This window comes from Populus nigra, chromosome 1 (assembly GCF_951802175.1).
Source record: "Populus nigra chromosome 1, ddPopNigr1.1, whole genome shotgun sequence".
NCBI classification, from domain to species: domain Eukaryota; kingdom Viridiplantae; phylum Streptophyta; class Magnoliopsida; order Malpighiales; family Salicaceae; genus Populus; species Populus nigra.
The window spans coordinates 44,173,998-44,190,174 of NC_084852.1; the positions used below are offsets into that span (position 1 = coordinate 44,173,998).

General features: G+C 32.8%; 1 protein-coding gene and 1 long non-coding RNA gene across 3 annotated transcripts; one reads left to right on the forward strand and one right to left on the reverse strand.

The window, feature by feature from the left end:
- Positions 1-2,514: 2,514 nt before the first annotated feature.
- LOC133680836 (actin-related protein 2/3 complex subunit 2A-like) lies at positions 2,515-8,931 on the reverse strand. 2 transcript variants are annotated; one of them, XM_062103845.1, is made up of 10 exons: positions 8,612-8,931; positions 8,454-8,502; positions 8,124-8,331; positions 6,019-6,188; positions 5,359-5,436; positions 5,004-5,136; positions 4,826-4,917; positions 4,027-4,083; positions 2,926-2,997; positions 2,515-2,839 (listed from the first exon to the last, which is right to left on the reverse strand). In XM_062103845.1, the coding sequence occupies exons 1-10, from the start codon at positions 8,671-8,673 to the stop codon at positions 2,804-2,806; spliced, it is 957 nt and encodes a 318-aa protein (XP_061959829.1). In that variant the 5' UTR covers positions 8,674-8,931; the 3' UTR covers positions 2,515-2,803. The 2 variants fall into 2 exon arrangements, with proteins under 2 accessions (XP_061959829.1, XP_061959828.1); XM_062103844.1 differs by having other exon boundaries at positions 8,436-8,502.
- Positions 8,932-13,761: 4,830 nt separating this feature from the next.
- On the forward strand, positions 13,762-15,970 carry LOC133681108 (uncharacterized). The gene is made up of 4 exons (XR_009836422.1): positions 13,762-14,117; positions 14,292-14,372; positions 14,492-15,441; positions 15,605-15,970. It is a non-coding gene; the product is annotated as an uncharacterized LOC133681108 (long non-coding RNA).
- Positions 15,971-16,177: the final 207 nt, after the last annotated feature.

The window sequence follows — 16,177 nt, forward strand, 5'->3', positions numbered from 1 at the left end:
CGAATTAAGCTCTTTTTAGTGAATCCCTTGGCAGCTAATTGGATAGGAGAAAAGGAAAAGTCATTATTGATCTTCATAAAATGCAGAATACACGTCGAGGAAGGTTACATGACATCTTCGCATGCCTGTTACCAAAAAGGAATCTGCCATCCTTGATGTGTGAGGACAAAAAGGTGGCTTCCAGGAATTTTCCTCCCTTCTTCAGATTGATCACTTCTTGCAAATAGAAAGAAGTTTCTTACACCAGGTAAAGATGATAAGGCTCGCCGAATCTGCTGTCAGTGGAGCCACAGGAGAAGGAAAGAAAAACACAAGCAACATTAACATTCAGATACCCATGGTTCTAGCAGACCAAACGCATTAGCGAATGATTCTGCTGAAACTCAAGTGTGCAGAACTCGGCGAAATCCCTCGTTACACATATCAAATGCACCAAATCTTCAAAGCAAGCAAACTAGAAATCACACATTAATTAATTAATAATAATAATATTATCCTAATCTTTAAATCAGGAATTACTATTCAGGGATTGGAAGAGAGTCTTCAAGAACTCCAGCCGCTGCCATCGCAACCGAAAAGACATTCTTCCATTTCTTGATTCTAGCTAGAACCAAGTCAATTGCAACTTTGTTTGCAGACAAATCTGTCTCACAAGCAAAAGCTTTATCGTAAGCGTTATGCATATCAAAGGTTGCCGTCCGACCTTCCAGCCCGTCGAGGTTCAGGAACATAAACCCCTCTCGAAATTGGATATACAATTCTTAAGGACCAGCTTAAATGCAGGGTTTGTGTCCTTGCTGTTGGCCAAGTTATTAAAGAAATTGACTGTATCGTTCGATTCTTTTCTTGATAGTTGTATGGCATTCTCCGCCATGGCCATCAAATCATAGCGAAACAATGCTCGTGGGCGGGACAACAGAACCTGCAGGCATACTTCAATGTTCTCGGTTTGCTTGCAAATCTGAGCCATGATTTTCAGACTTTTGGCTCGAGACATTGCCTCGGTCTGAGAAGGAAAATGCAAAAAGAGGCATAAAAATACGGCAGCAAAAATCAAAACTCGATCCCTGAAGGAACCCATTGTCGAAAACTGAAAAAAGATTAAATCTTGTGCTGATGATGTATAGTTGCATCTTATCGTATCTCGTTGTTAGCTTGTGGAGTCTTAAATAGAAGAGAAACAGGCCTGATTTTAGAAAAGTCAGTTACAAGCTTTGTTAGTGCAACTGGATATACACTGTACAAGACAGTTTACAAGGACTTGAATTTTTTTAATTTTTTTTTGGAACTGTGATGCGATGGAAGAAAATGCCACACCACACAAACCCAGCTGATTTTATTGGTAAGACAGCATCATCCTATCCACAACACACTTCGTACCAGAACAACTGTTATGTAGAGCGATTCTCAAACACTCATGCATCAGATACCATACCGAAACTAAAAATCTAGGCTAGGCAATTGTTATAAACAGGGCGGGGATATAGCAAATGATCGATCATTTCTTATGAAATTTATCCGACTCTCAAGCCTTCACTTCCCAAAATTAGCTTTCTCGTCAACGTGCACACAGAAAGAAGAGGAGTTTTGTTTTGTTTTGTTTTTCCCCCTCAAAATACACCCAACGGTAAAGAGATGAACTTGAACTTGCTGGATTCAATCTAAATGTATGAGATTATTACGACGAAAGGAGTCATAGTTTCCCTGCTATTGTGTGTGCAGCATCCACTATTCAAACCTTCAGAAACACCGAAAAATCCATCTCCATGTCAACACTGCTAACAGCATGGTTCTCTTAATACACTCAAAAGAACGAGAAACTTTATTAACCAAAAGGCCCCAATATGGGAGCAGTCAAGTGACAACAGATTGCATAGATGTGGAGGATGATTTGAAGCTCAATACAACAATGGCAACAAATTTGTCTTGACTTCCTTGGCTATCTAATCGGCTACCCTGTTGGCCCTTCTATTAATTTTCATCCATGGACATTTATTTATCTGGTGTTCTTACATCTACCATGTGGTATATTGCATACTTTTCACCAAAAGAAAAGAAAAACCGATGAGCATATGGAAGTGGATGCGGAAATTGATTCAAGAGTTTGATTATTATTTTTGCTTTTCCTTCCTTCATTTTTTATTTATACTTTAGTGATTGAGAAAGGAAAATAAAATACTATGTAGGTATTTGAAAATATAATAATAGTTGGTTTTTCAAGTGTTTTTTTTTTGAAAATATATAAAAAAAATGTATTTTTTTATTTTTTAAAATAAAAAAATTAATATCAATATATTAAAAAATCTAAAAATATATATAAAAAATTAATTTAAAAAACAATAATTTTTTTGAAAAACACTGTTCAATCCAGGAGCCTCCTAGATCTGTTGAAGCCAAGTGCATACCTTGCAAGCACTTGTCTTCGACGCGTGTATATTGGAGCAAAATTCTAACACCATCTATATTCCGTATAAATCCTATCAACAGATTGAAGGAAATACTGAAGCAAAAGGCTTGAACAAAATTATGTTTTCAGAGAAAAATAAACTCCCTAAAACAGATTGAAAAAATATTTATATAATGAAATAGGATCTTTCTGGTTAACAGAGAGCCAACAAAGACCAGAAGTGTACACACACTGGCAACTAAACGCGGTGCTTTTATCTCCTCTTCATTTTTCTTTTAGTTTTTCCCCTTTCTAGAGAAAGATAAAACACTTGTAACAGCCTCCCTTGAATTGATTCTGGCAAGTTCTTTGATAAGCATCATCGTATCTTCGACGGGAGCCACGGGAATTCCACATTTACGAAATTGAATTAGCTCGAGCTTCACTGAGGCTCTACAATTGAGTATAGATATTACAAAGAATATGTTAGCATTATCAACTTCTTTAAAGCATCAAGGAGGTGAAATATTATGACATACCAGCCGTTTAAAAGATCTGCTATTCGGTGATTTCTTTTTCTCCTCTCCACCTGGTTTTGCACGATCCAAAGCCTGTGATGCAACATGAGTTATTCTATATAAGCCCTTTACTATGAGGAAGAGCACAAAAGCTTTTCTTGTTTTTTTTTTGTCTATATCACTGATTAGCAAAAACCATGCAAGTAAATTCGTGGGCCCTAATTATCTGAACCTATCCCCATAATCCTTGGATAACTACACGAGAATATCCAAGAGGGCAATTCCAGTAAAGACTCACTGTAAAGCAAAGGTTTAGACTCTGCTTCTGTAGTCATTTAGGCAACAGTTTCAGGAATTGCCAACAATAATTGCAAGTTTTAGCCTTCCACTTAACTGACACCATTGTTGTGGCTTTATCTAAGTTGCCAGTAGGGTTATGTGATCCTATCACTGTCACCGTTGTTGTGGCTTTATCTAAGTTGCCAGTAAGGTTATGTGTTCCTATCACTGTCACCAACCAAACAGCCATATTTCGACTAGGGCATTAATTTTGGATTTTAGGAGTTATGATCATTCGTAGAGCATATAGACTTAGAGGGATCAACACACTGCATCAAGTACAACACCTGCGAGGTCCAGGACCTAGGCCAGTGAGTTGCTAGGCTTCACTTGGGAAAAACAACAGAACAATGCAATGGCTCTGTTTCCCAGCATCAACTGTAGACCTCTTCTAGCCTTACCTTGATGCTTTATTGCAGCTTAACAAACCTAAACTTTCTTTTTTTGGGTTCAACTGGAGGCCCTAAGAAGTAGCCATCCCCTATCCAGCTCTATCCCTAAATCCCAATCCACCCTTTCCCAGGGTTTGGACAATCCTAAACTTAACATGCGAGAGTGCTGACACTGCACAGCCTGCAAGCAAGTAGCAACATGGTTGCTTAAGATCAAATGCACAGCAAAGCTAAGAAAAACTGCTCTAAATTTATTTGGTTGTGAAAAAACCATTTGTCTTGTCAGATCTAAATTTCTTCAGACTACTTCTCAGAAAATCTCTCTCTGCCAAGGCAGGCTATACAGAGAAAATGAGCAAGCAGAGTTCACTGCAAAAGATGAAGATTTTACCTGAATAAGAGACTCTACACGTCTTCGCATGCGAGTATGCATAAAACCCTCCGAGCACTGTTGATGAATTTGCATGGAATAATTATACATTTAAGTGACAGATTAAAGGTAGCAGGAGCATAACAACCATAAATCAGTAGCTTATTATTGATATCAAAGGTTCTTATGAAACAACAAAAGAAACTAAAATTAGATTGGCTCACATGATGAATTTATGCATCCAACTACTCTGAAGCACACAGTAGCAACAAGGAAAAAAGAAAACAAGTTCAAACAAAGAGTCAAGTGTCTGTACAAAGAACGTAAAAAGATCTTGCCACACAATCTATGATATTATTTCATTTCCTGATTAACAGAGTAAAAATTTCAACTGATCATCACATTATCCTAGTTTCAAACATGCAAAATCTGGTTAACAAATGGGTCAAATCCCAAAACCATTTTGAAAAATAACCATTGCATCTCCACATAGCATGGCAGAAACTTAGAGAAACAACATTAAAATTCATGGGCAGTGTTGCATGTTCAAGTCCTCGTGTAGCAATGTAACCCCTTCTTTCTACTTTTGGGTAGAAATGGATTGCTACACCCCTTCTTTCTACTTTTGGGTAGAAATGGAGGCCATTAAAACTTTCATGTTCATGCATATTGCAACAAGGACTTTGTGTGTTATTCAAGGAGCCAAAAAAGTTATCTTTCTGTCAGTATGTGTGTGCGAGCTTGTTATTCGAGATTCCAAAGTATGTGAAACACCACACAAAAAAAATGAATAGTTGGAGCAATTTGCCAGGCACCTCACCTTAACATGATAACTAACATATGCATGAAATGTTGATAAATTCCACACCGTTCTGTCCAGCTTTTTGCCTTCCACATGACGAGGAAAAATGACTGCATTGTTTTAAGCATGGCCACATTTGTTACACTGACAATGAAAAAAAAGAGGGAACTAACTATAGCAATTCCCGTGACATTACCAAAAGAAACAAATCCTGCATTTGCAGACAATGCTTCTGCAGGAGCTTCATTCAATTCAAGAGGGGGAGTAGGAGACCACAAGCAAGGAGGAGCATTATTAAGTCCAGCTGCACGCCTGGCTTCGACAAATTCCTGAATTGAAATCGGCGCTTCAATAATTTTAAAAGAAAGAAGTTAACCAGGAATGGTTACACAAGAAGAGTGTGCTAAGCAGCCTTGGCAACAGAATTATAAATATTTCTAACGTTAGTATCAACAACAATTGTATTAGTAACACTATTTGTCCATTGCCCACATATAAGCAATTTCTGAGATGCAACCTGGATCAGTAAAATATATCTACACATAGAGTACCTGAAGGAAGGATGTGGCAAAAGCAGTATCTATGGAGTCCTTGAATCTCATAGGAAACACCACGGTAACCTTGTCTGGCTGCCATAAACAATTATAATTTCTCACTCAGTTAAATTTCAATCCATGGTTATTCTCATGTTGCTAGATATGAGTCACATGACAAACAGATAATATGATGTAACCAATAAATTACATTTTTATTAATAACATGGTGCCAAATGAATTTGAAATAGAAAATCAATCTTTCAAGATAAAATAAAAAAGCTAATACAAGCTAGTAAAAAATGGAAGAGGAAGGAGACACAAAGGAGTAGGACAATTTCCAGAAATGACATTTCTAGAAGGCAACCACTGTTCAATGCATGTAATTCTTTTGGTAAGGTATACATGCATACCTTACTTAAGTCACACGGGGAGTGGCAGCTATTTTGAAGGATATGAAAATAAACTAAAAAAACCTTACCAATCCTGCATTTGCAACATATAAAATAAATATAAAAATCAAGGAACACTGAATAAGAGGGAGGAAGGCCCCCCTCTTTGCACCCCAAAATGCTAGCTATAATATTCTCCCTCTCTGTAGGTATAAGGGTTACTGCACGAAGGTAAATGAAGAAGTTCAAGTAACACAATCTATACACTTTGAACTTATGTTAATACCTGAGAAACAAGGAAGAAAGACTCCTTTGGCCGATGCACGAGAGCCAGCACCCGATCTACATCAGGAACAACAGTCCTTGATGCAAGATGTTTTAAAACTACTCTTAATGGAGCACCTAGAACCACTTCCCTAACAGATGCAATCTTTACCAAGAGAGCATACCTGTGCTCTGCATAATATCAACAGTACACTTTCTAAAAACAACATCGATAACAGCCATTAAAATGAACAAAAACCTGAAACTTAACACAACCTAATCCACACATGAATCAATAAAGTAGAAAAATGAATCCTGGACCATAAAGAGAGAAATCAATGCATTCATGAGCAGAAAGGAAGATTCAAATGCTGCGAGCAGTTGACTTGCCACTTTAATAGCATGGCTGCTATAAAGGGACCACCCACAATTGCAAGGAGAACTAAAATTCAAGGTGAAAAGGAGAACAGAAGAAAATTGTCCCACCATCCGAATGACAAATAGGGTTTTGTAACAGCATTTGCAGCAGCCATTCAATTCTCCACAACATATTTCATAATCATAATGGCAATTTTGTTGACTTGATCCTATTAAACCCTCTTGAGAGATTCAATGCTTACACTAATGTTTGTCTGTGTATAAAACCAATAGCTATTCTCCTTACAAATTTTTGAGTCATATCGAAGCATCAATTGATGTCGTACAAGAAGAAATGTTTCATCAAGTTCATTATGATTTAATGATTTGTCTAAATTTGTCATTGTTTGAGAGTTTTTGTGCCCTTCAGAAATTTTTAGCAATCAGAAGTATCAGTGTGTTTCCTCTTTTAAATAGGACATTTTTGGTGTGTTTATATTCTTAAAAAAACTTTTTATTGATGAATTGAGAATTTGAGACTGGTTATCAATTTAGAGATGGATTTCCTCTGGTGTTTTTTAAGTCATCGTACAATTCCTCATATGCAAGGGGTGACATCCTCATGTTTAGCCCTCTCCTCTCCACAGTTCTATATCAATCACTGCCAGATCCTGCCCTCATTCCAGTCCCCGAACCCTTGTAACACAGGAAACAAATGATAAAAAGGCTGGTAGAAGGAATAAAGGTGAGAGAGAAAGAGAGAGAGCACAACCAAACATCAGACACAACCAGTGGAAAGGGAGCATGTAAGAGAAGAAGAAAAGGGAAGAATTCAACTATGATATATTTTCCAGAGCCTCTCAACTATGGACTGCTTCTTTGGCTACACCATGGTCTTTCCAGTGGATTGAAAAATAGATGAATTAGCCCTTCTAAGTGAATGTCACAGATGTCCAAGGGCAATACCCCTGTCCTCCATTAGTAACACATTTGGACCAGATAACGATTGTAGATGTATCTCTTACTGAGAGACTGCTAAACCTTCACCAGGTGATCATGCAGCTTTTCTGAGGTGGAATTGCAGACTGTTCCTTAACATATGAAAAGAGAACCTTTATGCATACAAATCAACCCTGTATATAAACCTAGAGACAAACAACATAAAGCAAGCCTTTGGCAAACATGTTTAATTGTATATTTCTCTTATTCTACTCCCTGGAGCTTGTAAAACTACATTAAGCTTGAGAAAAGTTTTAGATTTCAATCAAAATGTGCAAGTAAACTAAATACTCGGATTCATGAGATAATGCCCTTGGACTAAACATACTCTCTCGTAATAACCAAAGATATATCCATGTTTTACAAGGAGATCCTGGGGTAATTCCAAATGTAACTATACTCCTCCCAATTCATTAACCTATTTAGTCAATGGAACTTTCCCTAGTAATTGCCTTCTAACTATACTTGACACTGACAATAACATTGTCAGAAAGTTTTCAAACCATCATGAACTAGATGACAATCTAAAAGAGGACGAAAAATAAAAGTTAAATCAGCAAGTATAATCCTACAATTGATGAACGTTTTAAGAAGAAAGTCAATTAATGAAGATGAGAATGTTTATCAAGTAACTCCTAGTGTCATGTTTTGCTACAACGTAATGTAATGTGGAGAGGAAATGATCAACTAGATTCTACCACACATGCTACGTGCCATGGCATACGCATTATAGCAAGCAAATAATGACCTTAGGAAAGGAACTCGTAGAACCTTCATCAGGTGGAAGTTTCGCCAAATTGAGTTTCAAAGTGAGGTTAAAGCCATCTCTGGGAGGATCAAGAATATGTACAACCACACCATAAGCAGCCTTTATAGCTTCAATGGCTCCACCCGGGAGTCCACCCATGAAAACAGCTTCTGGAGGTGGAGTTGGTAATGAAACGGATAACAGCAAAACATTTGGATTCTTCGTTGACACCTAAAACAAGAATGAAAACCCAACAAAGATATGACCTAAAATAACCCAGGAAAACAATGAAACCCCAAGAAAGGAAACTAACATGAAAAAATCTTGGTAATCACCAGAATATGGTAACGAACATCATTAAACTCCACCCAGTGGTAATCCAGTTCAACTGCTTTTTCAAGACTGAAATCAACCCAGTAAGGAAAAAAAAAAAAAAACAAAATATGTCAGTGGTAAAATTAAAAATCATTTCTTGGATGGATACATAAAGACAGATGATAGAAAGACTCACTTTTGTACACGATTTAATAATGTTTGAAGGAGAAATCTGGATTGGGACTGCAACAAAATCATTGATTTCTACTTTTAGCTCTGTGTTATTTCAAATTGTGTCCCTCTCTCTCTTTGTATCTTCACTTTCCGTTTTTCTATGTATGTGAATCTGAAAGTGGTGATGATGATGATGATGATGTTGATGATGATAGTAGTAGAGAGAGTGCTTTGAGATCTTTTCTTTTCTTTCTTTCTTTCCTGGGAGTTGACAGAGCAGGGGTATCCTTCCTGTCTGTCGTGTTCAAAGTGCAGATTGGATTCTTCTCTCTCATAGTCTCATTTGGGGTGTTTGGGATTATAGAATAATATTTTTTAAAAACAATTAAAATAAATTTATTTAAAAAAACAAAATAACATCATTTAAAAACATTAAAAATTATATCAATTTAGAATATTTGACAGGGTAGTAAATTATCCTTTTTAAAATAATTTAAAAAATATATATCAAAATAAAAAAAATATTTTTTTTATTTTTAATATCAATATTTTAAAATTATCTGAAAATATTAAAAATATCATCAATTAAAATTTTAATAAAAATTATTTTTCAATATGCTTTTTACTTTAAAATACATTAAAAAATTATTTTTAATATTACTATATCAAAACAATTAAAAAATATTTAAAAAGTTATTTAAAGCAAAATAAATTTATTTTAAAAAATTATAATGAAATTATAAAAACAAATATTTTCTTCATACTTTACTTCTGGAAACAGAAGAAAAGGTGCCAGCACCGCTGAACCCCTCCTTCTCTCTTATTTTCGACTAACAAATTTATAATTACTTGAAAATAATATCTTACTAGCCAAATGACTCGTACTTGGCTATGGCTGTATGAAAGTTTTTTTTAACAAAAACAAAAATGCAAGTGTTATCAAAGCGTTTTCTAGTATAAAAAAATAATTGTGAGCTAGAAATTTAAACCATGTTTTTAATCAAATAAATTAAAAATAATAAATGTTAAAAAAATTAATGCTAGCTATATATTAAAATAAAAATTAAAAGATAAATACAAATTAAAACATTTGATCTCGTGTATTGCGATGAGCTTTTAAAAAAATCATTTAATTATATGCATTAAAAAAATTCATAAGAAAAATAATAATTTAAATTATATTGAAACATAATGATTTACTGTATAATTTCTCATTTTCTTATTAAAAAATATTTTTTCTATGTATTTTATTTAATGAAAAACAAAATCAATTAAAAGAAATATCAAAAGGAAATTGGGGAAATTTAAAATAAGAATAAAAAATGTATTTTTCTAATTAAAACATATTTATCTTATTCACTTGCTCCCTTTTACCATTTTTTTTTGCCATGATATTTGTTTTATGGACAACATTTTATCATAATCATAAAATAAATTAATAATTAATAATAATTTGAGAATTTTTACATGCATGTATTAAAAATACAACAATAATGCAATGCTTGTGCATTGTCACAAAAACATTTTCGGTAATTTTATTAAACCCAGCTTGCCTTGGAGACCCCCTGACCTAATCTTCTACCTAGTCTAGATTTTAAATTAAATCATATGAGATTTAATTCGATATAATTTGATCATCATGGTCAAAATCTAGTTTGACTTAAAAAAATTTAAAGACAACATTGTCATTTCTTTTTTATATATTAAAACAATAATATTTTAGATCAAATGGAGTTAACTTAGTTAATCTATTAAACTCACGACCTGAATCAAGAATTCGATTGGTTTTGACAACTTTATTTTTTAAAATTTATTTTTTATTCAATTATATGATAATAAAAATAGATATACACAAAAAAAACAACTGAATAAAATTTAAGAAAAATATATCATGAAGGGCTGGAAAAAAAAAGCATGTGTTAATATAAAAAAAAAATTGCTATAACCTAATTTGAAAACAAAGTAAAATTCAAAAATATTTAATAAAATAATATCTCAAATTTATTTTTAACTATTTCATTTTAATGAATCTTAAATAAAATTGAAGGGCGAAAACATAAAGTCTAAAAAGATGCTAGATAGGCTAAGAGAGCAAATTGTGCCTAGCCATATTTATTTATTTATTAAAATAGTAAACAATGTGTTATTCATTGGTTATTTTTTGTTAATCTCAAACTACTGAAAAATTAAGTGATGATTTCTTAAATAAAAAAAATAATTTTTAATTTTTTTTACTTGAAAACACCTAAAAAAACCCCCCATAAACCCTTATAAACTCATATTTAACCTCAAAACAACCTTTAGTCTATCAAAAAAAAACAAAAATCATCCCAAATAAGAAGTTCTTGGCTCTAATCTTTTCTCTTTTTTTTAACAAGACACTATGTCCCGTGCACGATGTTTTCTTGAACAGTTCTATTTTTTTTTAATTTACATATCTAACGTTATTTTAAATATTACTGACACCATTTTTTTTAAGTATTAAAAAAAAAGAATTTTATTTGTTGTTGGAAACTCTTTACTCATATGTCCAGCCGTCCAACCAATATAAAATTGGCAGTGTTCTTACAACTCATGACAAGGACACCATTGATTCTGGCATGTGCTCGTTTTGTCTCATGCGATGCTGCAGTTCTTAAATCACCTTTTTATTTTATTGTGTTATATAGCAAATAGATATTTGCAACAAAAGTAATGATTTAAAATTTCTAAAAAATGAATATATTTCACTAGGTGAGTTTTCATTTTTTTTATTAATTTATTTTTTATTAGTATCATGTTTTTTTAATAAAATAAATAAATGACATTGGAAATATTCATAAGAATCTCAATTTAAATTAAGGAGAAAAAATTATCTCTTGAATCAAAATTCTATTTTCTTGTTTAATTTTTTTTTTATGAAAATTTTTTTTTATGATAATCATTGTTTTTCAAACAAAAACTTATGAAAAGCAATGTTAAAAAAAAAACATAACTCCATAATTTATATGTTATGAAAAAGAATAATTAATCTAGAAAATCTTGTAAAATATTTAAGATAAAAAATAAAAAAATAGATATTTTATTATTGATTAATATTCTTTAGCGCATTTTTTATATATAAATTTCACATATTAGATTCATATATATATATATATATATATATATATATATATATAATTCACAAAATAATTTTTAATGTTGTTATAAAAAATATAATCCTCTATGAAAATTATGGTAAAATAGGATAATAATATAAATATCATTTTAATTATTTTATTGATAAAAAATTTTATTCAAAAAATAATAATAATTAAATGGTAATATAAAAAGAGGTAAAGATTGAGCCATGCTTCTAGCCCAAAAAAGAGAGCCCAAACGCACTTGATCTGTATGCCTAACATTTTTTTTTTAAATAGGTGAATGATGTATTGTCAACCCAATTTTCATAAATAAAATGGATGTTGCGTCATCCAGCTATCAAAGTTGGGTTTTATGTTCTTGAATTCAATAAATTGATTTTCAATTTATTTTAATATAAAAACATCTAAAAAAACATTATAACTATCAAAATAAACCCATTTTAATCTTAAAATACCATAAATCAATAAATAAAAACATAAAAAAATAATCTGATTCATAAAAACCTTTTTCAAACTTGGAGCTACTTTTCTAACAAGATGAAAGTTTAAAACCATCTTTTTTGAATTCTACTTTTTTAAGTCAAAATCATCCAAACCAATATCAACCTCTTTTATTGTTAGAATATTCTCAATCAAATATTTTTCTCTATTATCCTTTTTTATAACAATTTTCTCTATCATCCTTCAACACACAAGGACTAAACTGCTAACAAAATTAAATTTATGATCTCAACATAAAATCCTTGAGCATTAAGGATTGAGTATGTAAAAAACTATCCCTAAAGTAAAAACAATGAAATGGATGTTCTTTTTATCTTAATTTTGATCCTTGTTTTTTTCTTTAATTTTTTTCCTAACAACAAATTGATGCACTCAAACTTATAAAAATTAAAGGTTGGGAGCACTCATGTAAGGATTTGACACAATTAGATGGAGATCTAATCCAAACAGATTATATGGATGATCTACATATATTTTTATGGACCAGTAAAACAGGTTTAGACCCAAAAAGAGATTTGGTCACATTAAAATAAGTTAACCACTTAAAACAATGATAATAAAAGATTTGATTGTTGGATTAGACTTAATTTTTTTTATGTAATTATACAGGAAGATTTTCTATTAAAATGTCATTTCATCACTTATTGTACTATTGTTTCTCTCATAAAATAAAATTATTGTGTAGGCTAGTTTTGTTATTTTCCTTAGTTTTTTTAATTTATTTCAGATTATATTTCAATTTCCCTTATGCTTTCAGATTCTTAGTTGTTTTCTAGTAAATGTAGGGTTTTTTTAACCTATTTAAAAGTTTTGTAAATATCTAATAAGGCAGATTTCATGAGCTTTATTTTAGAAAAATAAACTGTGAATAATAAAATACAAATGAGAACATTAGCTTTTTTTTGTTAATAATAACAAAAACAATGATAATAAATAAATCAAGTGTAAAGTTAAACGAAAATATTAAAACAAAACTAAAAATCAATGAATGAATGAAGATACGAATAAAAAGGATGATAATAATTAGACCAAGTATAGCAAAAAAAAATCACAACAAAAACAATTACAAAATCAATGAATGAATGAATGATAATAAGAACAAAAATAATATTGATAAATAAATCAAGTGTAAAATAAAATAAAAAAATCTTTTGTCACAAAATATTTTATTATTAAACAATGAATAAATGAAGATAGAAATAAAAGTAATGGTGATAAATATACTATGTATAAAGTGAATTTTTTTTTTTATAAAATGCATAAAATTACAAAAAATACCTTTCGTATACTAACAAAAAGTTGTCAAAATTATAGAATTGCTATTAATCCAAAGAAAGAACAGTAAAACACCACTATGTTTTAGCTTTTTGTTAATTAATGTTAATGTTAAAATGTTAATTTTAATTAATGTTAATGTTGCTATCTTTTTGGACGGGAACACTCCGTATGGTTGTGCGTGCACTTTATAATTATTCACGAATATAATTATTTTTTACACTTTATAATTCTATTATTTGGAGATAAATTCCGACGAACTTAAATTATTAATTCCAATGAAGCATATGTGACCACCAGAAGCAAATAAGTAAAGCTGAAAACTAAAATTTACATGTATGAACTGACAAACTATTTGCATATGTGACTGATTAACACGGGATGGTGAGAGTGGATAAGTTTGTGAATCTCAAGTTTTAGATCTGAATATGCAGAAGTGTAGATTCTCATGCTTGTTACTGTAGGCACATTTTCATCGGGAAGCAGTGAGGTATCGACTGAGTTCATTGCTTTTTTTCTTGCATTACTGTTTCCTGGTGCTCTGGTGGCTTTGAATCATGAGTTGCTTGAGGAGTGGCAAAAATTTACTGCGCTTCGTGTGTACTGGGCTGGCGTTTGCACAATGCTGTGGTATGCTCATGTTGTATTATCTTACTAATTACTGATGAAGCTTTGCTTGTTAAGGTCATTCCTTCCAAGATTTTCATAATCTTTTCTGATTTAATTTGACAACTTTGATTCTTGCCATGCTATAGCTTGAATTGACATGTATGTCATGGTTTCATAACTTAAAGCTTGCTACAGAGTTGTGCAGTTTGCGGACTGGTGTTATTCCTTCTGCCCTCGATCTTGTGTCCCCTTTACATACATGGTGAAAGCCCCATGGTATGATACACAGACATATTTACTTGTTTAATCATGTGTATGTGTGTGCATCTACACACACATACTGGCTAACAATTTTCCTTCCCACTTGTGGCATTTGTAATTTTTACTTGGAATAGGTTTTGGATGTACCTTCTACCTCTCCTTTGTCTGGCTATCTGTCTCCTGGTGATGCAATCGTATCTTTGGACGGCAAACGAATCCATAATGAACAAGATTGGATGGAGATCACTGCTCTAATAGACGAACAGACACTACAAAGTTCAAATCTTTCAAAAAGTTTTGAAGGTCATGCAACGGTTCATCGGTTCATCGAATGAAGGGTTACTGTGTCCCTACTTTTATGGTAGAAGAAATCAGCAGGACTTTTTTCATAGACAATCAATCTGCCTGCCCTGACGACCTTGCTGAATTTGTGGCCATTCAATGCTTCGATCCAAGAAAATCAGATGATGTCAATATTGAAGATGGTTTAAGCAGAAGACAGCGTAGGCACTGCTTGAATGCTAAGGATGTTGTCAAGCTCAATAAATGTGGTGACGGGCGAGTGACAGAAATAACCGAAGGAAGGCATTACCTGAATCAAAACCCTTTGAGGTCAAGCCTCAATGCCATAATTTCTTCTACCTTTAGCTGGATTTTCTTATTTGTTATCTTTTTTCCTTAATGGCCACTGTGTGGTGAAAAATTGCACAAGGCTGTTGCCTTTGTTTAACATTAGTTTGAAAGAAAATGTAGTGATTTACTTTCAGCCGCAACTTCATTCATTTTTGGCATCGTCTTTGGGGGGACTACTGCTCCTGTTCCACTACCAGGGTCCAGAATGCATGAAACCAGGAAGAAATTCATTTCCAGCTTCTGAAGCTTCAGACTTTTCAGAGCATAAATGTGGTGGGACTTTTGTTCTTGTTGGTGATCTGATCTCGATGCCGCACTCAGTTAAGTTAACGGCATATCAACCTTGTTGGGCATATGCTTTTTCTGTGTACATCTTCCTAATGCTTCGGGAAAGAGCTTAATGTGCACGTTCCACGTCTCTCTTACACTAGCCATCCTCAATAGTTCGCCGGTAATTTCTTGCCAATTTAAATTTTGTTCTGATGGATTTCGTGTGCTTGTGTGTGCATGGTGGCATGATGATTAGTCTCTTGGAAGTGGATTTTGGAAACTATTTTGATTGGAAGGCTTCTTGGTGCTCATAAAGTTTACGGTTTTAAAACATATTATTGTAGGTATACTTTTTGGATGGCGAATCAATTTTGGAGGTTGCTCTCTGCCACTTCACATCATTGAGCCCAAGGAAAAGGGTAAAAGATATGCGAGCCTGTCTTCTAGGAAGGACTCTCACTTCCACACTAGCCTTTATGAGGATCTTCTTCAAGTTTTGGTAACCAACAGGTAAGCAGTATTATCTGTTGGCCTTCTTGATTTGTAAACTGCCATTCTAAGGTTAAGGAGTTACAGGTTTGAGTTACAATCCTATAATTCATAGAATGTCCGCTACCCTCCTTTGGACGACGTATGGATTGCAGAAATATAAGTTGTAACAGACTCTTGTTATAAATGCAAGTTCATCATAGGTTAGATGTTCATATCAATGCATGCTCTCCTATCAGTAGAAACATCAATGTTTTTCTTGTAACAAATTGCTCCCATCTATCCTAGAAACAAAGGGAACATGCCTAAATCGAGACTTTGGCACTGGTTTCTTTGTAGATTAGTTTTTGGATAAAATAGGATTTTCGTAGAGGAGGGATGTTGCTCATGAAAAGATTTTCATCTGCTGCAATTATCCGGAGATTCCT